The sequence below is a fragment of the Camelus ferus genome, chromosome 12, assembly GCF_009834535.1.
Source record: "Camelus ferus isolate YT-003-E chromosome 12, BCGSAC_Cfer_1.0, whole genome shotgun sequence".
Taxonomy (NCBI): Eukaryota; Metazoa; Chordata; class Mammalia; order Artiodactyla; family Camelidae; genus Camelus; species Camelus ferus.
In genome coordinates this window covers 44,985,261-45,009,201 of record NC_045707.1, presented here as the reverse complement: position 1 = coordinate 45,009,201, position 23,941 = coordinate 44,985,261, and the positions used below count along the sequence as shown (strand labels likewise).

The 23,941-nt window shown below is 35.3% G+C and overlaps 2 protein-coding genes across 2 annotated transcripts in view; one reads left to right on the top strand and one right to left on the bottom strand.

Moving 5' to 3' along the window:
- Positions 1 to 21,911, bottom strand: part of CDK17 (cyclin dependent kinase 17) — an 87,010-nt gene extending 65,099 nt beyond the window's left edge. The window contains exon 1 of the mRNA XM_032493589.1: positions 21,795 to 21,911. The gene's annotated coding sequence lies outside the window, so the exon portion shown is untranslated. The remainder of the gene's footprint in view (positions 1 to 21,794) is intronic.
- Positions 19,876 to 22,541, top strand: LOC116667783 (collagen alpha-1(I) chain-like). Its single transcript, XM_032493814.1, has 3 exons — positions 19,876 to 19,884; positions 21,188 to 21,979; positions 22,068 to 22,541. The coding sequence occupies exons 1-3, from the start codon at positions 19,876 to 19,878 to the stop codon at positions 22,539 to 22,541; spliced, it is 1,275 nt and encodes a 424-aa protein (XP_032349705.1).
- Positions 22,542 to 23,941: the final 1,400 nt, after the last annotated feature.

Genomic DNA, 23,941 nt, shown 5'->3' with positions numbered 1-23,941 from the left:
AGGAAAAGGGTGGGTTTACAGACAGTCTCAGGTCTATTTCTACACTGCTTCTATAAGAATGGCCTAGGAATATTTCAATAGGAAAATAATGAGTAGAGGAGGGGAGGGACTATTTCTCTATTCAACAAATAATAATACATTTAGACTTGTTCCTTTTACTGTTCTGAATCCACCTGTATAAAGTATAAAACAGAAAGTCAATAGGTCACAATCTTTAAATGTGGCTATATGTTCCCGTGCTATTTTCTGGTTAGAAGTTCGGAAGTGACTTGAATTGTTCCCTCTCTCAAAGGTAGGAAATGAGAGGTTATCCTGAGGTCAGCATCTTCTAATGTGGCTCTTGATTTAAATTGTGTTAACTTGCTCTGCTCCAGGATGAAAGCAATTATGACCAGATCAATGTGCTCTGCAGCTGGTTAGTCAGCTGCTGCAGAGGAGGCAGCCAGCAAAACAGCTTTGGGGCCCTCTCTGGGCACTGTGCCTCTTAAGATTTGAGTGCAGGCCAATCTCTGTTGCCACTAATTCTTCAAAGGTATTTTTAGCTGCTCAAGATAAGAAGTAAAATAAACATAAATAGGAAATATCCTCCTTTTAATTTTTCAAGTTAAGCTGTTAACTGTTGAAGTGTTCCACACCGAGTGCAACACCCACCAGAAAATGGTATTTTTACACCTCTATATGAAACCATTATACTGGCTCAAGAGTCTATCTGAGAAGCATCAGCTGACTCCTTGGAAAAAGAAATTTAAAAGGAAGCCACTCCATGGATTTTTTTGGGGGGGGGGGCAAGCAAGGCTAGATAGAAAGGAGCATAAGAGGGTTCCCAAACCTCAGTGACTACAAAGTCTCAAAGGAAACGGCTTGAATACAAAATTTTATGACCACTCCTGTAACCACAAGTGGTACTAACTATGAAATCACAGCATATTCCAATTTTACTACAAAAGAAACCCATGTTAAAGTTTGAAAAAGTGCTTCAATCCTACTGCTAATTTTCTTTCAAGTCAGAGTTCAAAAAAATGAAAGAGACTGGTACGATCACTGAAAATAAGAACTGACAAACCAACTCAGGACCAGTCCAGTAATCAAGTTGCTAATTCAGGGAATCACAAAAATGGAAAAAAATTAAACTTAAGTATCGTTCACATTTTAACTTAAAACATTCAAATGTTATCTTACTCTCCTAGATTTGTATGACCTTTCCAAGATTTTAGTTGTCTTCCTTACATCTTCCTTACATCTACTTCAAGATTTATTTTTAAGTAACCTGCCTTTGTTAAGTCTTTCTGCAGTTTTCACTGAAGTATCTCTCTTTATACATTGATACTGGTTTTGGTAGTATTTGATTAGATGATGTAATTACAGTAACAAGTAAAGCTGGCATACAACAACTGGTAGGAAAAGAATGTAAGGTCAAACTAAAGAAAAGCATCGTAGCCACCGGTTAGTATTAAACATGCCATGGTTAAAAAAAAAAAAAAATGCCATGGTCATCCATCAGTAGTCCTACAGAGGGAAGGGAGGCCACAAATCAGTCAGAGAATCTACTATACCCTCAATTGCCTTCTTAAATGCTATACACGGGGTCTCTACAAGCATGCAATGACCTATGTTATCCAAAATACTAAAACTAAACGTACCAAACTTCTTAACTACAGTATAGGTGGACAATCTGCTGACCAACTGTAATAAAATTCCTATGCAATGTTAAATAATACTCTTAAACTGGAAAAGAATTTAACCAGAAAAAAAAAGAAAGGAACCAAACTCAGTATTATAGTTAAACAAAAATTTTATTGCACAATCTTATCAGTCCATCTCTGTGAATGTGGTTAATTTCTTTTTAAAAAAAATAAGGTTAAATTCCACTATAAGAAACTTGCCTTTAATTTCATTCTTATAACAAATACTGTTAATGCTGGTATCATCTAAGATTTGCTGATTATTTTATACAGAAATTTAAAATATTTATTATAAGATTTGACCTGATGCTTAAAAATCAGTTTCTATTTTTATCATGCTTTGGGGCAAGGTTTATAGTGAGCTCCTAGGTACCTGAGTACATGTTCATTTGTATGACTGCTTTCATAATAACAGGCAGAAAATGTGATTAAAATTCAAGTCATTAGGTGTGCAAACAATCAATAGGAAAGAAAACCTAATGGCAGTCACCAAGGCTCTCCAGAATTCATGAGTAGTGAGAGATGGTAAAATGGGTATGAATTCATTATTACTGAACTCCAGAATGTATTTTACTCTAATTTTATTCCAATGTTGGGGGGTCATCGTTTAATTACAGTTAGTGAGATGATCAACTTAACAGATTTTTTTAAAGTGTGTGGAGCATTAAAATGGTTCTCAAGGAGTCCAAGATAGACGCCTTTGTGGTTCCAACTGCTTCCAAAAATACATCTTCTTTTACCAAGGAGAAAATAACACTTTTTTCTGACACTCAATTTGATTTTTTTTAATCTGGAAATTTAAAAGTAGCAGCATAGGTCTCTTGCTTTAAGCATATCACACCAAGTACACTTTTCCTGGAGCCCTAATGTGTATTTACTTTCTGTGTACACATTTCACTAGCATTACTATTTCTCTGACATCCTCAGTGACACAAAAGGATAGAGAAAAGTTCCATATATTCTTTTTCTATTCCTTCTGTAAGCAGAACGGATTAAACTTAATAATTTTCATTGATTGTACAGAAGACTCATACCACTTAATAATCATTGCCCTAGAATGAAATAATTGCTACAACTTAACTATTCAACCTAACACCGGTTTTGATCCAAAATTTAATTTACCAAGGACAACCTGAAAGATCTGATCAAATAAATTAGTCTCAGCATTAAAATTATGAGCAATTTTCTGTTTGTAAAGTTAACCGAGTAATTCACAAGTTTATGTCTCTATACCCTGGCAACTATATCCTTCAGAAGTGATTAGAAATATATAGAAAAATGACTAGTACCTAAGTGATATTAACGAACAATTTTTCTCTCAATAAGTAAGATTTAAGTTTTGGTACTTACCTATTCTTTAGGTAAAATTATCTTTTAACTGTTAAAAGATCTGGCCTTTTATCAATATTCTCCTCCTGCAGGAGTCGAAGTAATAAAATATACTTTACGTAACAATAAGGGAATTTTTAAAAGACAAAATTAACCTTTCACATTATATAATTTTTCAGCAATCATTTTAAAATATAAGATCTCTGTGAGACCACTATAAGTCAATGTTATCAAGGAAATGACATCTTTTCCCGTTTTTATGTGATAGGAAAAGTAGTTAATATTATATGCCAATCTGTTCTAGTACTTTATTTACATTAACTCTTTAACTATCACAGTAATACTGTAATATTAAAATTATACTCGTTTTACATATCTAAAACTCAGTCACTGAAGAGTTAAAAACTTACTCAAGGTTACAGCCAGTAAGCAGAAGTTGGTTGGAGCCCAAGTAACGTTAAGACCCTACCTAGTCCGTGCTCTTAACTGCTACATAATCACCCAGAATAGGGTTTAACACATTGCTTCACTCAATAAATTATGAATTGTCTGAGCACTGTTTTTCTTTCTCCCAGGAGTTATAAAAATCAGTGTTTGAGAAATAAGGCACAAGTTAATCCTCTGTCCTCCCCTTATTCTACTTTTACCTAGACAGAAAATACCTGGACAGTATTCCCTACACTATGCTCTCATAATCTTCATATACCTCATTTATAGAGCACCTTCCTATTTGTTTCTAAATAGTTTAAGCACTAGATTAAAAACAGTTTCAGAGACCAAAGAACATTTTGCTTTTTTTCCCCTCCAATTTTGTAGTGAAGTATAGTTGATTTACAATGTTAGTTTCAGGTGTACAGCAAAGTGAGTCAGGTATACATAATATATTTTTTTCTTTCTGGATTATTTTCCATTATCTGCTATTACATGAAATTGAATATAGTTCCCTGTGCTATACAGTAGGTCTTTGTTGTTTATCTATTTTATATATAGTAATGTGTGTCTTAAACCTCAATCCGTAATTTATCCCTCCCCACCCTTTCCCCTTTGGTAACCATAGTTTGTTTCCTATGTCTGTGAGTCTGTTTTTGGTTTGTAAATAGAATTTGTATCTTTTTTTTTAGATTCCACATATAAGTGTTATCATATGATATCTGTCTTTCTCTGTCCGACTTACTTCACTCAATATGATATCTCTAGGTCCATTCATGTTGCTGCAAATGGCATTATTTCATTCTTTTTTATGCCTGAATAATGCTGTTTGTTTTTAAATACCATTTCCTTGTGTACGTCCTAGCTCTAAGAAGGTCCAGATAAGTGCTGGACAGGACAGAAAGGAGAGCAGTTTAAAAAGTCACTTTCTAGAGTAATTTATAAGTAAGAGGAGACATAAATCTTACTGAGTTTAGGATATTTTGCAAATATAATCAAATAGTCCAAAATGCATGCAAAAAAAATTAGAACATATCTCAGGTAACATTTTTGACTAAGCTCTATGAACAGTAAGATTTTACTAGCAACTGTATATAACTTTATTTGATTTGATTTCCACAAAAGCCTTATGAGTTGGTATGTATTGCTCTGTCTATTTTTGCAAATGAGGAAAACAGACTCAAAAAGGTTAATGAATTTGCCTAAGATCATACAGCTTGCAAGCCTTGTCATTTCCAAAAGAGGGAAAGGAACAGAAAAATCAAAGCCTACAGCTACAAGGGTATTCACAGAGGAAGGTATTCAGTAGTAGACTGGAGAAATGGAATTCAGTGAGTTACTACAGTATAACAGGAATAGTCCCTAAGAATATTCAATTGAAAAAGGAAAATCAAGGGCAGGATTAGGATCCAATTTCATTCTGCTCTAAAGCAGAAGTTCTTCAAGTGCGGTCTACGAAATCTTTAAAGGGGGATCCGGAGGTCAAAACTATCTTAAAAATAATACTAAGAACTTATTTGCCTTTTTTACTTTTCATTCACAAAACTGGAGGTTTTCAGAGACTACATTTCCACAGAATATTGCAATAGACTGAAATGCAAAAGTAGATGTGAGAATCCAGCTATCTTCTATTGAGCTAGACATTAAAGAGATTTGCAAATATGTAAAACAATGCTACTCAACATATTTTTTGAAAAGTTATTTTTCATTTAAAAATATTTATGCTAATTTGTAACACTTGTTATTTTTAAGTAAATTAATGTTAAAATTAATGTAAAAATTAAGGAAGTTTTGGTCCTGAGGCCAAAAAGGTTGAAAAGCCACTGCTCTAAAAAGCTATTCTCAACCAATTCATAAATTTAAAATCTGGTCTTCTAAATTGATTTACTCACCAGGCTAAGTGGGCTATGTAAATGGAAAGTTCTTGAGTTTTACCATATTACAAACTCCTTAACTAGAGAAACATTTAAAAAAAAATTTGTGTCCCTCTTTACCCTCACCACATCACTCATATCTAAAAAAAATTTACTGTATCAAGCCAAATTACTTCATTGTACGTTTCTAAATTAACACTATACTTTCAACCTATATTACATAAAAGATTATATAACACTTCATCACCTCAAAATAAACTGAAAAGGAATGTCAACCCACAAAACTGTAAAGGTCAGACTTCGCCACATGGTGACACATGATGATCCCACTGATGTAAAGACATCCTGTAAGGCTCAGCTAATCATTCACTCAACTACCTCCTAACTTCAATAGTAGAAAATGTACAAAGCATTTTAGGAGAATTACGTAAAATATACACTTAGATATTTAAGAGACCACATTCTCACAGGTAATATAAGAATGAAACTTCGATTCCCTTCAAAAATAATAATTTAATACTATATCACATGACATATTTTTCAGTTACCACCAAGTAGAAAATTACGTACTCTTTATATGTTTTCAAAGTATAAATTTCACAAAATTCCTACTTCCTACATATTCATGTACATTTCACTGAGAATGTTCTTAGCATACTTGGCACAAGTAAATATGAATTAAAAAAAGAAAGTGAATAGGCAACTTTCTAGCCTTTCTCTCCAATAAACATCTGAACTGGATAAGTGAATGTGCTATTTTGTCATCGTGTAATTTGTGACACAATAATAGTTTACCACATTTTTAAAAAACTAACACTTTATTAAAGTTTTCATAAGACAAATTCTACTGGATAGTGGTCAGCTTTCCTCAGCAACAATGAAAGACTTTGGCAACATTAAAAATGCCAACACTCTTCAGCCTTCTGGTAAAGTTTTTCTTTGGGAAAGGAAGGGCTGTTTAGTGAAAAAACAAAACCAAACCAAAACACTCTTATTAAGTGGTCAGTTAATTTCGAAGATATTGGAAATACCTCCCAAAAGGAGTCTTCGTATGGCTGAACCACACATCGATTGTTCTCAAAATTTTAAAACTATCATCACCTTCAGAAAAGCCTTCTTGCGATTTTGGAGAAGCATACAAAATACTTAATCCTCTACCACATTACTTGCTAAATGGAAAATTAGAAACTGCTCACCTATCAATCCTAAAAGGGAGGGAATATAACAAGCCAATTAACAAGTGTGCTTAATTTACTTTATAAGATCATAGCAGAGGTCAGGGTGTAAGATTTCAATCAGAAGATTAAGAAGAAAATCTGTACCTGACTAAACTCCATAGCTACAACTCTGATATTTTCCAAAAGTTTTCATTTTTATTTCTGGCATGTTTTTCCTACTAATTCTACTTATTTAGGAAATCTTAGCGTATTAAAATAAGAAAACTAAAGTACTAAGTTAGATTAATACAAACTAAAGAAAAAAGAGGGTAAAATGTGCCTTTAAAAAACTATGAGGATGCAGAAAAATATTTTTAAAAGGTATTATCTAAAATTAACTGGGATTCTGACAAACAACATACTGTTCTGCTACCTGAATATATCCCTTAAGTGGAATTAAATGGATTCTATTTAATCAAAGATTCCAGTTAATCAAAGCTTGAGTGTAAGGGCCTAGATCCTTTCTTCTTTGCTTCATTATTGCTTACTCAGTCTTGATCTCAAAAGCTGAGAGATATCATATTCCTACATCTAATTAACACCCATGGTAAAATGTTCATTACATACATGCTTGGTACTGGTTGATGAAGGACTCATACCATACAGAAAGTCTGCTTGGTGTAGGAGAAAGCAAGAATAAGCCTAACACAAGTTCAAATCCTGATTCCTTCATGTAGATATTGGAAAGAGTGAGAAGTAGGACTTTGATAAACCCAACTTCAGTTTCCTCTTTAAAGAAGAGAATCAATTACCTCAAAAGGATGTGAGATCTAGATTAGAATGTATATATTGTGCCTAGTACATAGTAGGTATTCAACAAATGTAACTTCCTCCACTCTGTACTTCCAAGTTATGAACATCAAATATACATACTATATATAAAACTGCAGGCTACAAACCAATGACCTCCTTTCCTCAGAGTCAAAATGAGAAATTAAATAACTTTTATAGGATAATGTGGGAGCAAAATGGTAAAATTACTTCTAAGAAAATATTCTTGATTTCAAATAATTACCTTGCAAACAGAATTCCCTCTAGGCAATTGTTATGTGAAGAATGTCATGAAAGAATGGATAGTTCTGTGAATAATCTGTATTTTGTACATGCACAGAACTATTAAGAGAAAATTCATCATTAGGGCCAATAGGTCTTTCTCCACCTAGGTATGAAAGGCTTTTGTGTAGTGATCCCACAACTTTACAGCCACATCTCCAGAGATCATGTAACAATATCCTGGTTCTCTTTCTACCTCTCTTGCCATTCCTCTATAGGAATGGATTCTCTCTTTCTCCTCTCTCTCACACACAAGTATATCCATTATGCACTAGAACTCTTAAGGCCCAAATATTTTTCTTCTCACTATGCTTCCTCCTTAGGCAAACTTATCTAGGCACAAGGATTCAATCTAAACAATAACTCTCAATTTTCTATCTTTGATCCTTTTCTATCTCTTTTCTTAGCTGCAGAACCATATAACCAACTGCCCACTTGGGTATCTCAGACACCTTAATTGACAGTTAGGCTTAATTCCTCAGGGGAAAAAAATTTCAATGTCAAACTGCTCACCAAGAGAATGTATTGTCTTTGTAAATGGCCTAAGAATGAGACTTTTAATAAATACATTTTCAAATTACTGTGGCCCTGAATGAGCACTCAGAACTGAAACCATCTGCATTCAGAGTTTACAGTCTACAGTAACATCACTGTTCAGCTGTCTTCAATAACATGAATTTACTATTCCAGGAAACTCTTGCCCAGGCAGATAAGAACTGCAAGTAACTTCATTGTTCATTCCAGGAACTTCCCCCCAAAACCCATATAAACCAACATCAGACTATTCAACTTTTCAATAAATAGCAGCAAATGATTGTTCACTTTCCAAGACTCTGAAAAAAAATCTCACCTCAAAACTCTTCCTTTGCTATGTCTATCAATCCTAAAATATTACTATCATGATCCCTACTAATTCTAATTAAGATCCTGCATTGAAATACCTGTGTTACAGATTCCAAATCCTCAATAAATATCTCAACTTTGCTCTCCCTCCTAGCTTTGCTATTCTTTTCACCCACACATATACTCTTCCTCCCCCAGCAGATCCTACCAACTCAGGAAAGGTAGTGCTCTCCTTTATTACCCTAAACAATAAATTCAGCAAGTTATTTTTCATGGCATTTTCTAGGAGCCAACATTCCACAGCACTACCTGATAGTTTCCCAAATGTCTGTTAAAATTCAGTTCAGCAATACAAGTTTCATCACACGTAGTGTGAAGAAAATATGAATACCTTTATAAAATGTTATAAGAAATCAGCACTCTACGTTAGGTAACATCTGCTGACATTACTGTTTCCAGTTTCTTAAAAACCTAAAATAGCTAATTGGTCTACTACTTAAATTTTTAAATAATACCAAATAAAGAGATTACTAATATCAAAGAAGCCACAAAAACAGTGAGTTTCAAAAAATATGGGAGATAAATCACAGAGGTTTAATAATCTAAGCAGGTATCTTAGGAGAAACAGGATGGGGAAAAAACTCGAATGTATTAATAACCCACAACACTAATAAGCTAGAAGAAAAAAACTACTGTTAAATATACTAGAGTATAACAGTGAAAAGAAACTTTAAAGAAGTCTTCATTACTATAAAATTATTCTTAAACCATGATTTGGAATTAAGACACAATGAAATACTTAATACATTTTCCATAAAGTTGAAAATTCTTATCCACCAAAAGTAAATGTATAAGCATTTCTTTTACTATAAATCACTTAAGGCGTCTATAAGGCCATAGGCATGCTTACACAGGAATAATCAGAAAGAAAAGGTTAAGTACTTAAAACACCTCAATGATTAGAAGGAATTGAAGATTTTAAGATCTAAGTGTAAAAAAAAAAAAAAGAGATCACAAGTACTGAAAGATAATATGGATGAATTCCTTTACAATCTCGGGAGTGAAGACTTTTCTAACTATATTTCAAAATCCAAAAACATAAAAGAAAAAATTATATCACAATACAAAAAAGGAAAAATTTTGTGTGAAAAAATTTCATCAAGAATCTAAACATATATTCACAACCCATATCACAAAAAAAGGGCTAATCTCCCTATGGAGAACTTCTAAAACCAAGAAGAAAAAAGCCAACAACCGAATAGAAAAATAAAGAATATGAGAGTTCATAAAAAGGAAAAAAATTAAAATTCCCACTAAACATATGAAAACATACTCAGTGCCATTCATAACGAGAGAAACACAATAGTCTGAGTTACACCAGTTCACATGTATCAAACTGGCTAAGTTCCAAAAGTTTGAAAACACATTAAGCTGGTAAGACTATGGGAAAACAGCCTCTCAAACATTCAGGCAGCAGTATTTAAAAAAAAAAAAAAAAAAAAAGGCAATTTGACTATATCTAACAGAATTATAGAAACATTTACTTAAAATATTTTATAATAGTTTTAGATTTACAGAGAATTTCCAAAGATAGTACACAGAGTTACCCTACACCATTCACCTAGTTTCTGCTATTAAGATCTTATAATAGTATGGTACATTTGTCACAATTAATGAACCAAAACTGATACATTATAACTAATTAAAGTCTATTTTTTATTTAAAGATTTCATTAGTTTTTATCTAATGTCTTTTCTGTTCCAGGATCCCATGCAATATACCACATTATAGTAAAATCATCAGCTTCTTAGGCTCCTTTAGTCTGTGACAGTTTCTCGAACTTTCTGTTTTAGATGACCTTGACACTTTTGTTAAGTACCGTTCAGGTATTTTGTAGAATATTCCTCAATTGAGATTTGTCTGATGTTTTTCTCATTATCAGACTGGGGTCATAATTTGGGGGCAGGAAGAGCACAGAAGTGAAGTGCCATCATCATCATCACATCACATTATCAACATAATTTATGACTGCTGAAGCTATAACGAAATATCTTAGACTAGGTGGCTTATAAACGACTGAAATTTATTTCTCATAGTTCTGCAGGCTGAGAAGTCCAAGATCAAGGCCACTGTAGATTTCGTGTCAGGTGAGAGCCTTTTCTAGACTGCCGTCTTTTCACTGCGTCCTCACACTGCAAAAGGGGCAAGGGTTCTATCTCTCTGGGGTCTCTTACAAGGGCACTAATCCCATTTATGAGGATTCAACCCTCATGATATAAGCAATTCCCAAAGGCCCCACCTCTAGACACCATGACATTAGGGATTAGGTTTCAACAAATGAGTTTTGGGGAAGAACAAACTTTCAATCTATGGTATTAGTACTATACATTTATAGTACTTATTTATAATATATACACACAATATTTACAGTATTAAACTTTGGTCACATGCTGAGGTAGAGTCTGTCACGTTTCTCCTACTTCAAGTTACCTTTTCCCATTTTCCACTCCTTAAGAGGGGAGTTACATTATACTCCCTCATGGGCTGAATAGCTACATAAATTATCTGTAATTCTTCTAAACAGATTTGTCTACTCAATCCCCATTTATTTATTTATATCGGTATGGATTCATGGATGTTATTTTATATCTGAATTATAATACAATACTTTTTAAAATTATAGTACAGTTATATAATGTGTCAAATTTCTAGTGTATAACATGTTTCAGTCATACATATACATACATATTTTTTTTTCATATTCTTTTTCATTATAGGTTACTACAAGATTCTGAATATAGTTCCCTGTGCTATAATATACTATTTTATTTTGTTGCTAAAATTATTCTAGTATCAGCCATTGGGTACTTTTTCAGCTGACTCTTCTGCCCTGTTTACATCAGTTAGTCATTGTTTTTGTTTGAGTGCTTCCTTACTTTCCAGTATTAAAAGGTGTTCCAGGCTCATCCTGTGTGTTTATTTCCTGCCCCAGTCCTGGAATCAGCAATTTTTCCAAGGAACCTGGGTTGCTTTTATGGAGAACGGTATTAGACACCAACATCTGGATACTATTTTTGCTCATTACTACTGAGGTGTCATTTCGAGGCCTACTCAGCTGACAGAGGAAGGAAACACATGTGTGTATAAATTCATTTATCATCTGACCTGGAGATTCTTGTCCTTAGAGTCTACATCACACATTTGCTTATCCAAGTACAAAATGTTATATATACATTTTTCATTTGGCAAACTAATAGTAAAAGATAGAAAACAATTCAGGGATCCACATAGGACTGTGTGATCAAATATCAGAAGTACTACAAGTATCAAAAGTAAGGAAAAATCTTTACCTAGATATGGAGAAACCTCTAAAGCAAAATAACCATTTATTTACACTTGCAAAAAGAAAAACTGGAAGGATAAGACACTAAAAGAAATGCTTACCTATAAAAGGTGGAGAAGGAAAAACAGGAAGGAGAAAGCAAAAAGAAAACAAGACTTCTCTGTGTGTCTCTCTCTACATACTTTTGAGTTTGTAATCACCTTACTTATTGAAAAAAATTAAGTAGCTTTTACAAGGAATGTAAAATGCCTACAAAAGTAGGATTGGAAGGGTTCAAATAGTAAGGGGAAGGGAGACAATCATTTCTGAAGAGTTAAGTACAATGAGACAAGGCAGCTCTTGATTAGAGACAATTACATGTAGAAAAAAAATCACTTGCATGTGTCAGTAAAATAAAATACTGAAATGCACTACAGCTGCTAAAATTAGCCTATTCTCCGCATGAAAAAGTGCTCAATATCACTAATTATCAGAGAAATGCAAATCAAAACTACAATGAGGTATCACCTCACACCAGTCAGAATGGCCATCATTCAAAAGTCCACAAATGACAAATGCTGGAGAGGCTGTGGAGAAAAGGGAACACTCCCACACTGCTGGTGGGAATGCAGGTTGGTGCAGCCACTGTGGAAAATAGTATGGAGAGTCCTCAAAAGACTAGGAATAGACTTACCATATGACCCAGGAATCCCCCTCCTGGGCATATATCCAGAAGGAACCCTACTTCAAAAAGACACCTGTACCCCAATATTCATAGCAGCACTATTTACAATAGCCAAGACATGGAAACAGCCTAAATGTCCATCAACAGATGACTGGATAAAGAAGATGTGGTCTATTTATACAATGGAATACTATTCAGCCATAAAAAGCGACAACATAATGCCATTTGCAGCAACATGGATGTTCCTGGAGAATGTCATTCTAAGTGAAGTAAGCCAGAAAGAGAAAGAAAAAAACCATATGAGATCGCTCATATGTGGAATCTAAAAAAAAAAAAAAAAAAAAAAAAAAAAAGAATATAAATACAAAACAGAAACAGACTCACAGATATAGAATACAAACTTGTTGCCAAGGAGAGGGGTGAGAAGGGATAGACTGGGAGTTCAAAATTTGTAGATACGGACAGGCATATGCAGAAAAGATAAACAAGATTATACTGTATAGCACAGGGAAATATATACAAGATCTTGTGGTAGCTCACAGCGAAAAAAAAAATGTGACAGTGAATATACATATGTTCATATAGAACTGAAAAACTGTGTTCTACAATGGAATTTGACATAACATTGTAAAATGACTACAACTTAATAAAAAAGTTTAAAAAAATAAAAATAAGAATAAAATTAGCCTATTCTCAGAACTTAACTGAGTTACTATTAAATGAATAGTGTTGTATCATCACCTATGCTGTTAATACAGAGGTAAAGTCTAAAGAACTACAAAATCATTTGTATGGGCATAATTAGTATTTGTATTCTTGACTGGTATGCTGATATTCATAGTTAAAATTTAAAAAATATTAGGCCTACAAGCTATAAATTTATTATTTTTATCTCTTATTTCCCCAACAAAATGGTAAAACCATTTCTAACATATGGAAACATATCCTCATTGGAAGACAAAAAAGGCAAAGGGTTTGCAAATTAAAAAACATATCCAAGTGCTCCTAATAGATAGTGAAATAATTTTCATGTTTGGCATGAACCAAACCAGAAAAAAGGTGCACAGCTTTTTTAGCATTTCCAAAGTAAGGAAAGCAATCCCTTGAGGCTTCTTTCACAAAAGTTTCCATTAAACACTCAGAAGTAGCTCATTTGTAGATGTTCACAAAACTGTCCCAAAGGTTACTATAGAAGAAAATTATATTCTGCCTAAAAAAATATGTTCAGTAGCTCAATTCCATATATTAATAAAATCCAGTATCTCCCTCTATCATCTCATCTTCTACCAGTACCCCCATAAGCAATCTCTATTTCTACTACATCAAATACTTAATGGGATGATGGACAGTAACAATTATTTGCAAAGAATGTAAAATCTTTTTTCACACCTTTTTACATACTATTCTTTTATCCTAGGAAATGTTTCCCTTCATCTTCTCTATTTGTAAAGTTAATTATCTTTAGCATCATCTCTTCTGAGAAATCTACCTAATACCCTTGGCTAAATATCACTCTCTTCTCTTCAGGACAACTATTAAGTCCACCTTTAGTGAGAGCATGAATAAATGGACAAAATCTATCATAAGTTACCTAATTTTTACTGAGATGCTCTTTACATGGCAGAATGTGGACAATAAGTAAATAGAAGTCTATTTTGATTCCTTATGTAACTCTTACAGATGTGCTAACATAGTTAGGGTTACATTTTTATAGTAGAGAGATCAGTTTTAAGGAAAAAAAATGCAGACACCCATTTCTCCTTTTTCGCCTGCTATTTATAAAAGTAGAATAAAAATACATAAATAATATCAAATCATTGGGAGAAAATATTCAGTGTCTTGCCATACCAGATAGTAAAATATATTATAAAGAAGTAGTAATTAAAATAAGTTAGAGTTAGTGAATAAATGAATCACCAAAACAAATTATCTCTAATTTAAAAAAAAACCCTATATGTAGCAATTAGATATAAAACAAAGAAAATATCACAAAATAATGAAAGAAAAAACTGTAAGGATTCATAGACTGGTAACAGTCTCCTCCTCAGCAATTTGAGGGGAGTAATATAGCGGGAAAGAAAACAAAAGCAAAACCCAACATCCTAGCAATCAAAAAAATTCAAATATAATGATACCTTTCTACAAACAATTTATCAAAAGCAAATATTTTAAATAACAGTATCACCAAAACTAAATGTGGTATATTACTAGTGGCACTGGTACAACAGGCATTACCAGAAAAGGTTCACAGGTTTTGATTTGGGAATTTATACCTATCTACCCCAAGGAAATGTAAAATGGGAGCGATGTGTCACATGCTAAGAGTTTGTCCCTGCACAACTTAAAATAGTAAAAAATGAAAAGTAATAATTTAACAATTATCAGCCACTATGAAATGTTTAACCTTCCTTTGGTGGATTTATGTAACCACTGAAAATTATACCTGTAAGAATTATTACCAGCATAAAAAAAGTATGTTATATTATAAAAGGGATCTTAAACAAAAATATTAACTTTTATATATGAAAAAAAAATAAAGGGAATATTTGAAGATAACCATTATTAGGGAATTTAGATTATGGTCTATTTTCTACATTATAATATGTTCTTATATTTAAAAGATAATTTTCAAAAAATAATAATTGAGACAATAAAGACAGAACAGTAAGACACTGGTAAGAAACTAATTAAACAAGAAGGGCATTACTCTGAGGTGCCTCTAATGCCTTGGTAACTTACATAAGCAAACCAAAACCAAAGCCAGAGTCAATGTACTTGAATTTAAGAAAATAAAAACTGAAGAACATCCAATCACAACCAACCAACAAGGCTTTCCCAAATAAAACAACTGCTTAAACTATAGCCAATCAAATAATTTCTCCGCTTTGCTTCCACATCTTCTCTATAAAAATCTCCACCCTGGCTCCTGCTGGTAGAAAACTCCTAACCACTTTGACTTGGCACTGCCTGATTCGAACCAATGGATGCTCAAATAAAGTTGAAAATTTTAATGAGCCTCAGTTTACCTTTTAACAAATCAAACTAAAAAAGCAAGACAAAAACATTCACCAAAGGGATAAATGAATAAAATAAATAGAACAGAAGTCTTTTATACTTTAAATTAAGAAAACCTCCCCCCCAAACACCATAAAAGTAGGAAATCCAAAACAGAATAAAAAGGGAGAAAAAACAAGATGAAATAATGGAAAAGTTTTAAATACTCTGCCTTTAAGTTTAATTTATGTATGAATGCTTCCTCCCCTTGACTAAGTCCTTGAACAATGACTCTAAAACTCAAGAATTACTTGAACTGTTTTAAAATAAAAAACAAACCCAAACCCAGAATTTTCAATTCCGTTTTTCTGGGACAGAGCCTGAGATTTTACACACACACAGGCATCTAGCTTTTTTTTTTTTTTTTTTTAAATTTTAAATCAACAAGAATTTGTCTTAAGTTCAAGTTAAGGCCACTGACCTAGAAGAACATAAGATAATAAACAAAAACTTAATAATAAGTAGTAAATATCCAAGTAGATTTTATGACAAAGGAAAAATGCAAAACCAGTTTCTTCTTTTGATGGATAAGTTGTATGACCTATTCTATTTTAACTTCAGAAAATCTGAGTTACACAGAAAAGTCATCAACAAGGAGTGCAAATACTGTCTAGACTGTTAAGACGTCAAGCAAATGATATAGCACAGGCCTGAAGAAGGGAAGACAGGGCAAATGGTTACAAGATATATTTAGCTAGCCCTAAGGAAAAGCTTATCAATGTGTTCATCATGAAGAATATGATAGCTTTATTCCTAATGGTCACTAAGAAACAACAATGAATATCCTACATTATTTAGTCTACTAGTCTATATTATCCCTCTCCCCTCAATATACCTAAATGATGCAACAAACACCCAGTAGTAACACTAATAAGCTGATTCTCAAATTGGGTGAGACTAGAGAGGCATATTAGGAAATCCAGAGGGTATGCATAGTTTAAAAGTCAGACATGTTATGATTCAACTGTCCTTGTCACTTATTTAGACATTTATCAACCTGAAGGAATAGATCTGCTGAACAATTTTAGTACCATACCAATAGTTTTCCCCATTATACTACAGAGTAATAACAAAAATAACTGCTGTGAGTGCTCACAAGATGCAAGGTACTATGCAAAGTGCTTTACACATATCATTTCATTCAATATCCACAACCCTATGAAGCAGTTCTGTCATTCCTAACTTTACAGAGAAAAACTGACCCTTAAGAATTTAATTAGATGAAAATCATAGTTATCAGTTATTACTGAAGTAGTTTTTATGGGGGGAAAAAATGAAAACTATAACCAACTCTAAACTTTATAAACAGAAATGAGAGCTGCAGATTTTTTTCCAAAAACTTACACCTAAAATAAAACATGTCCACCATTTTATAGCTTCTTGAAAAGAAAAAGGATAAGAGGAAAACAGAAATATAAACAGTATTTGTAGAAGGGGGAGGGGCAAAAATCCATGCTCACAAACTTCTGAGCAAAAATTACTGACAAGTACAATGCTGACTCTGCTGTTTCTAGAGCGACAAAATGTAGGTAAGTTATGATCTTGAAAACTGATATAAAAATGCTTAATGTTTTAAGACCACATAATAAATTGAGGACTATGAAGAAACATCGAATCTTACAAATTATGAACACTAATTTTTAAATATCATAATTCAAAAGATGTTATCAAGCTATAATCTGATTTCTAAAATAAATCTAGTTCTTATAACACACCATAACAGAGGTATACTGTAAAACTCAATTTTAAAAACCTTTCAACAAAATTTCTTTAATTTTAAAAGTAAACCATAAAGCAGTTTTTATTTAGTAAATTAGGGTTAAATTAGTCATGGCCCAGAAAGAGTTAAGAATTAATTTTGATATAGTAGAAAATAAAAAGCCATCAAAATTTTGAGTATTGGAGCTGCATGTAGAAGGTATCTGTGTGAGAGTAATCTAGAAGCAGTTGGTAGCCCAATTTGGAGGGGCAGTGACTTGGTATTATTGGGCCTTTTTAATTACACGTGAGCTATACTAACTTGTTAGTGAAAATAGAGAGAAAAGGGCTGTACTCTTCAAAGGTCGTTATCTTTTAGACAGAATGTAAAATTATGATATCTATATGTAAATAAAATGCCTATTTCTAAAGGTCTGAAACATTGGTTAGTATCAAGAGTAAGATATGGATAAAATTTCATTCTTAATGAAATCCAGCTCTGATAAAGGTACAGTAACTAAGAGACAATAATGTCTGGGAGACAACTAGAAAAGAACTCAGAAAAAGAGGTCTGGATTAGAAACAAAGATGTAGAGATTATTAGCACATAGGTGATAAGAACAAAGCACTAAATATGGATGAGAATGCCCAGAGAACATGTGAAACATGAGAAGAGGGAGAGGGGACAGAATATTCCAGACAACCAACGTTGCTGTTATTTCACATGTTAAAATACCACCACATTAAACATGTACAATGACTAACACAATGCTGAGGATATAATAAATGCTTTAAAAATACTTACTGATTACATCCCTGAATTAATTATTTATAGTAGGCACTCAACCTATTAGATTTACTGATAGATATCAATTAATTCATTTTCCAAGTTGGCCAACAGAGAGAGGAAAACAGGCTAGAAAAGGTAAGTTACACTTAAATTTATTCAATACATTTTTCTGGTTCTTGGCAATTCCTCTTTCCACGTAAATATTTTGCAGATATCAAAATAATTGACAAATAAAAGGCCTGGGAGCAAAATAAAGGCAAGAATTCATTAATGACAGTAAGAATGTTTGGTTTAATATCCCACAGAAATTTTTTTTAAAAGCCAGTCTAATAGGTCTTCTCTCCATCAGTTCAAAGAAACTGCCAACAACGTAGCTTGAATGCTAGTAAGTTATACCAGGTTTTCTATTATAGGCAGTTTTTTACCTCACAAATACGATATAAACCACATTTTAAAATGCCATAAACCTACTGTTTATCTTCATTTCAAATGCAAAATGCTATCAGTTTACAAAATGCATTTTAAATAAGTTTTTTATTTAAAAGTTTAATCAAAAATTACACCTTCAAAATTCAAAGAGCTTAAAACTGTTTTTCCTTCATATGTGTGAAAGGAGGCAACTTTTAAAATAGATAAAGAATATTTTTAAAAGCTGGACTTAACATATAATACCTTTTTTCTACAATACAGCAATACATTCATTGTAATTATACATCACAGAAGTATAAAAGCTCTATGAAAGAATGCCATGACATGCTGTTGTAATTTTTACTAAGACTAGAGAATATTAAAGATTCAAAATGTAATGCCCTATAAATATTGAGTACTATTAGACATAATAAAGAAAACACCAGGGAAAAAATTCTGTGTTCACAGATAAATTTTTTAAATATTAAAGGATATTATTGTATCCTGAATATCTACCTCAGCAGCCATAATAGTTGCATTGTTCACAATACAATACTTGCAGTTTTTAGTTAGTACTATTTCAGCAATAAAGGAAAATATTGCTGAAAATAAGGAAAAAACAAAAGCCTTGACAGAGAAAACTGTTTTATAAGCCATCTCTTTCCACCATAATCACAGGACTAAACCAATACTTCAAACAAAATATATCAACACATATATATATACACACACACATTAAAATCTGCTTGGTCAACACAGCTACTCTGTTACAGAGCGAATTAAATTTAATTATTCTATTTTTTGTAAAATCAATGACTTATTAATACTGGTGTACAAAGCTACCAAACATTGGACTGCTACCATGTATTAAACCAGTTACTCCAATTTCATCTTTCTTTACTGTGTATCTCTCTTTTTTCCTTCAGGTAGGTAACCAGAGTATATTTGGCAGGCTGTACTATTTCAAACACCTAACAGTAAAAGTGACTTTACTGGGCATGAATCTGAGGATGAGAAGATAAACATTTTATAGAAGATTCTTTTAATAAGAGGCAAATCAGGATATTAACAAGATTAATTCTTCAGTATACTTTTTTGCTGATTGTAAAAAGTAATGTGAACATTTGAAAAATACAGAATGTATTTTTATTCATCAATAAATCCCACCAATGGGAAATCTTTGTTAACTTTTTGGTAGACTTCCTTCAATTAAAAATGAAACTGAGTATCTAACTAGACACTAATAAATACACAGAAAAAGATCAGTGTATCCTAATATAGCCTTTGATAAATGTTACATAAAACACCGATTATTAATGATATGACCTATTAATTTTACAAAGATATCTATAATACATGTTAAGTGATGAGGGTGGGGTAGAGAGTCCCTCATTTTAGAGACTGATCCCTAATCTGAAATCGGTTTCACAATGTTTATAGTGTCAACATCTTAATGGCAACAAGCAGCAAGATATGACTGTTCTTACAACGATGTCAACAGTAACGTCCTTACACCAAACAGGCTTTATTTTCCTTTCCATTCATATTTCAATGTTTTTATTTTTGCTGTTAAAAAAATCAACGACAAATAACATCTGCATAAAGTAATTTTAAAATAGCTTAATTCAAACACTAACTACTTTCTTTGAAGCCTAGCATTCAAACTATTAGTGTTTCTGGCCTATGAGATAGTTTACCAGATAAAAGGATACCACTTTTATATTCAAGTAACCTCTTATTAAAAAAAAGAATATCCTTAAATATAGCCATATTTTTTTCTTTGGTTCCAACCTATTGTTTATGGTAGTATGCAGGCGTTAGAATTACAAAGACTAAAATGACTTCATTAACAAAGCAACATCCCAACATTTAATAAATAAACCAACTACTTAATCTCATAAAAGAATAAAACAAAACCAGTAATATTACTGCTAGCAACTTTTTTTCTTAAAATGTGGTTGAACCTTATTTCCAGCTTCAAGGGAGGCTTTCCTCTCTACTCAAAGACCTTAAAATCCCATTCATTTTCTTCTAAAATACAGTAACTCAGATTTGTTACTTTGACCTTCTTTTATAAACAAGCGTCTTTTAAAAGAAACCCTTCAACGACTCAAGAAAGAATCGGCAAAGTTTGAGGAAAGAATTGTCCAAGTCAAGCATTTCCTGGTAAGTGACAGAAGGTCTGGCTGCCAGGGACACACTCTGCTGACCCTAGGAATAGTCAAAACTCTGAACAAAATTTGCCACTTTTGTATCTAGAAAGTTAATTTCGCTAAAAAGTAAAGAGGTGATAATACATGACAAACTACATGTCTTTGGTGGACACATTAATATAAAGGAAGAGCCCTATGGATTTCGGCTAAACGCTTTTGCCATTTCTGCAGAAGAAAAGCTAATTGTTGATGGCCATGTGACATTATAAGATCCCAGAAAGGAAAGGGTGGGAGGAAGAGAGTAGTTCAAGGCAGTTCAGGGTCAGAACAAGCTCAGGCATCCTGTCATTAGCAAACGTTCACCAAGCTGAAGGCAAAATACTGCTTACCCGAAAAGGAGTGGGTGAAAAGTAGGGGGAGAACTAGGGGAAAACCACAGGACAGTCAATGTGGCACAGAGGGGGTGATGGGAGGGAGTGAATCTGGAGCTACCCAGCTGAGTTGGGGAGCAAAACCATCAAGCACAAAAACGCGGAGAACAGCAATTGCGAGGGAGATGACAATGCTTGGCAGCCCCCTCATCGGCCCCTCCCCAACGGTTCTTTAGGTTTCCCACATTCCCTCCACCTCTGCTCTCCACCAACACTCAGGGGTGTGAACCGCCAGCGGAAGACTGCCCTGATCTTTGTCTCGGCCGGCTCCCCACGCGAGGGCTCCACCTCCTCCCGCTCCCCACCCGCGCACAGCCCCGGCGTCTCCAAGGAGCTGGAAACGCGGCGGCCACCGCCTCCTCGCCCACCTCCCGCGGACCCGCGCCCCTTCCTTCCCCTCCCGGCTGCGCCGCCCGCTCCCGCAGCTCCACCCACGCCGAGGGGACCTTTGTGTCTCGGGAGACTTTCTGCCTCTTCCCCTCCTCTGCTTCGCGGGGAGACCGGCCTCCCCCGGAGACCAAAGCGGCAGTAAGCACCCAAGGCGCTGGCGGCGCCTCCCGCAAAGGAACCCGAGCGTCAGACACCCATACCCCACCCCACCCCCGGAAACGCCTGGGCGACTGCGGTAGACGCAAGACCCCAGGGGCGACAGGCACAAGCGAACCCCCTACGACGCGCCGCCCTCTCTCAACTTCCCGGCCGGGCCTGAACCTCCCGCGCCCCCACCAGCCGCCCGCCCCGGCCTCCCGTCCCAAGCACCCTCCGGCCCCTCTCAGCCCGGGGTCGGCGGAGCAGCAGGGAAAGCCCCGCGCGGCCGCCAACTCACCAGCAAGTGCGGGGGCCGCGTCCCCAGACCAGACGAGGCGCAGAGGGAAAGCCGCTTCGCCGACGCCCGCGGCGACCGGATGCAGGTCCGGGTTCCAGCTACTGGCAGACTCGAGGCGCCTCCGAGGCGCAGGCCTCCGCCGCCGCAGCCGCTTTCCAGCTCACGCCGAGGGTCCGGGAGGGGCCGCGGGTTCCTCACGCGTTGCCAAGCCCCCCGGACAACATGGCTCCCGGGCTGCCGTGCCGCGCGGGCTGCCCACTAATCCCCTCGTAGGAGCCGGGGTGGGAGCGAGGCGGGCAGGCAGGCGCCGACGCCCGGCTGAGGCGGCCCGGCCGGACGCGGGATCCTTCTTCTTCGGGGCCGGACCTTGAGAAGCTGAAGAGACCGCGGGAGGCCGCTCCCGCTTGCTGCGTCTGCGTCGCTTTCTCACTCGGCGGCTGCGGATTGACGCCTCCGCCTGTTCCCCGGGGTAGAGCGAGCGAGAGAGAAAAAAAGACTTTTATTGAAACGATCCAACCAGCAAAGGCAGAGAAAAGCGACCGGCCGCGGGAGCTTCCCCCACCCCCGCCTGAGCGGTTCGCCGCCGGCAGAGCGACCCCTGCCGGCGGCAGCGGCGGGGGGCGGGGCCTAGAGGGCGGGGCGGGGTATCCCCGGAAAACCCCCGACCCCGATGTGGGGGCCTTGGTCCAGCACTCTAGGCTTCCGGAGAGGCGAGAGGGCGGTGGAAGGAGACCTCCACATGGGTGAGATTATGCACAGTGGCTGCCCACGGCGACTAGGGAAGAAATTATCCGAATAATTCGGCCCCTTCGTTTTCCTCCCACCCACCCCCACAAAACAAAAACACCTGCTTAAATTATCCAAGTAATTATGTAATTTAGATACAACTGCCACAGTTCTCTACTGGTTCTCTAGAGAGTTGTTATCAGAGGACCCACACCTGAGCTCTATTGCGGCAACCGTTCTCCTTTATTGTGGGTGGCTGGGTACCAGGGTAGAAGTCACTCACACATGCAACACTTACTCATTTAAACTACAAATTTCTTTATACTATATTCTTGACAGTATACTAGTCTTCAGGGGACTGAGAGTCTCGCTGGGATGAAAAATACTCCATAAACAATTATAATAAAAATCTGAGCTTTATGAAAAGCGAAATAGAAGGCGGTATGAAAACAGAGAGGAGCTATTGTTGCAGAGTTGGTTAGGTTTTGTTTTCTTAGAAGAGGGGGGCCGCCGAGAGGTTGGCCCAGTTTCTGTAAATGTTTTTACTTTCTTCTTTCCCAGAGGCGAAAAGCTAGTTCAGGAATGAACAGCAGAGTGAAAGTGAAGACAAACTAAAGTAATACTGACCCACTTTTTCCACTAAAAAGGATAAAAGCATAAAGTAAACACAAACATAAACCCCTAGAGGGAGATAATGAGAGGATTGGAAAGAAGAGGCTAGAGACCGGATGTTGACAACCTAAACAAGAAAAAAAAAATTAAAACCACATAAAAGGCCTGGTGAAGTGAGATATAAATATTTTTCCATTTTAATACCAGGAAATAGACTTAATAAATTTTTAATACAATTTCAAATCACCATTACGTCCTAAGGACTTCTGACAAACATCTTCTTGAATTCCTGGGTGAATCCTTTCCCCCTAAAAAATAATGCTTGCTGACTTCTCTTCTTTTGTTGGACAAAGTTGAATGTATCTACTGTAATATCCCATAATCATACATTTCAGACTTCGCCCAAACTTCTGAAAATACCAGAATCCATAAATTGGCAACATTTATGCTCCACACATATTTAACACTTGCTTATCATACAAGAATGCAAATATTTAACAAGCTTTCCTTTAGAACAAGTGTGCTTTTTAAAAAAAAAAATACTGTAATTGATGCTTTTCAGATATGTCCAAGTCAAAGAACTTTGTAATACGGTAAGAAGTGCACTGTTCAGAGATCTTTTAAAGTTGGAGAGACATAAAAAGTTGGTGAGACATAAAAAGTTGGTATTTATATAAGACCTACTTACATGCCAAACATTTTTCACCTAATTGCCTTATTTTTTAAAAAAATCATATGTCTTTTTGGAAACCTTAGTAAATAATAAAAATCATAATAAAAGTGAATTTACAAAATAGCATCCTGAGTTT